The sequence below is a fragment of the Saprolegnia parasitica genome, assembly GCF_000151545.1.
Source record: "Saprolegnia parasitica CBS 223.65 unplaced genomic scaffold supercont2.66, whole genome shotgun sequence".
Lineage (NCBI taxonomy): Eukaryota > Oomycota > Saprolegniomycetes > Saprolegniales > Saprolegniaceae > Saprolegnia > Saprolegnia parasitica.
The window spans coordinates 123442-124941 of NW_012156460.1; the positions used below are offsets into that span (position 1 = coordinate 123442).

At 50.5% G+C, this 1500-nt stretch overlaps 1 protein-coding gene across 1 annotated transcript; it reads right to left on the reverse strand.

Moving 5' to 3' along the window:
• Nucleotides 1-799: 799 nt before the first annotated feature.
• On the reverse strand, nucleotides 800-1112 carry SPRG_11510 (hypothetical protein; the record flags this gene model as incomplete). Its single annotated transcript, XM_012350515.1, has 3 exons — nucleotides 800-910; nucleotides 973-989; nucleotides 1037-1112. 3 exons carry the CDS (start codon nucleotides 1110-1112, stop codon nucleotides 800-802), a joined length of 204 nt encoding a protein of 67 aa, XP_012205905.1.
• Between the last annotated feature and the right edge of the window lie 388 nt (nucleotides 1113-1500).

Sequence of the window (1500 nt, forward strand, 5' to 3'; positions counted from 1 at the left end):
CAAACGTGGTGTCTGCGACGGCTTCACTGCAGCCTCATCAGACCCGTCGAGCTCGCCCACGTGTCCATTTTATCATGTATTTTCGATTTAAATTACACGTTTTTCAATTTATAGACGTATTTGACGTGGTGTCTGCGACGGCTTCACTGCAGCCTACAAGACCCGTCGAGCTCGCCCACGTATCCATTTTATCACGATTTTTTGATCTATTTTGACACGTTTTTTCAATTTATCTTGACACGTTTTTCGATTTATTTTGACGCGTTTTTCAATTGATAGACATATTCAAAGCCAAACGTGGTGTCTTCGACGGCTTCAATACAGCTTCATACGAAGCAAACTCAGTGCTCGTTCGTTGTGTGGTGAAGCACACTGCTCATCCTACGTCTAGCACGTCGCGGCGTACCGCCAAGCTACTGGTAGGAACGCTTACGTGGTGTACCAGCATCCCAAGGGATTAATTCGTACATTCTGGACAACCCATTGGCTATATATCAAGTAATTTTGACTAATGAAACGCAGTTTCATTGGTCTGAGCCAATCATATCGCGCCAAATGCGTCCTATTAAGGACGACTTAGGAATTCCTGTTAAGTGCTGTCACATTGCCGGACGTTAAACTCGAAAAGAGTAATAAAATATCGATAAAGTACGACGGCGCACTTGACTGAAATTCACGCAACTCTCCGATTAGGTGCGATTGTGAAATCGCGCGACGACTGCAGGAAGCGACAACGGCGCGTTGGCCCGGGAAAAGTCTGCGCACCGCAGCGCAGCGAAGGTCGCGTGTTGACTTTTGTCTAGATCGCTATCGTTTCGTGGGTCATGCAGTTGTATCTTATCGCGTATGGTCGCGAGAGCGGAACAAAGAGCATCGTAAAGCGAGGGTGCACGGTGTTGGTCTTGGTCATCTGCGGCGTCACATTGACCATTTCGCGCTTGTGGCAAAGTACTGGTCGATGCAGCCGCGCACCTTGGTGATGGTCGGTGCTAATGTCAATGCTCCACCACAGCATCGTTGATGGTTCGCGTAGTACCTTTGATGATCTGAATCCAGTCGACGCTGAACGACTGCCGGCGTCGCACACATGCGGATGCGGCTAATCGTCTCATCGCTCAACTTGTAGATGGGAATGTAGTATATGTGCTGTGCACCGTCGTTGAGAATGCCAAAGGCAACGGTCGTTGGCCGTTCGAATGCCACCTTGCAGTTCGTAAAGGTCCCGGGCCGCGGTCGAGGAACACGCGGCAGAGACTGTCGTACGCCATGCGCACCACGAGGTAGTGGCGATCGCCGACCTCGACTTCGAGCAGAAATCAAAAGGCTCCACTGCACCCTGCACAAACCTTCTACACAAATGAAACTACTGCGCATGCAACGCCGAAAGCCCGCTAGATGGCCCACCGGCCCTATCTAAACCACAAAGATCAACCACGCCCTGCCCCAAGAAAACACGAGGTGTGGGGCAGGGTACGTTGAACGTTGCACGCAAATGCACAT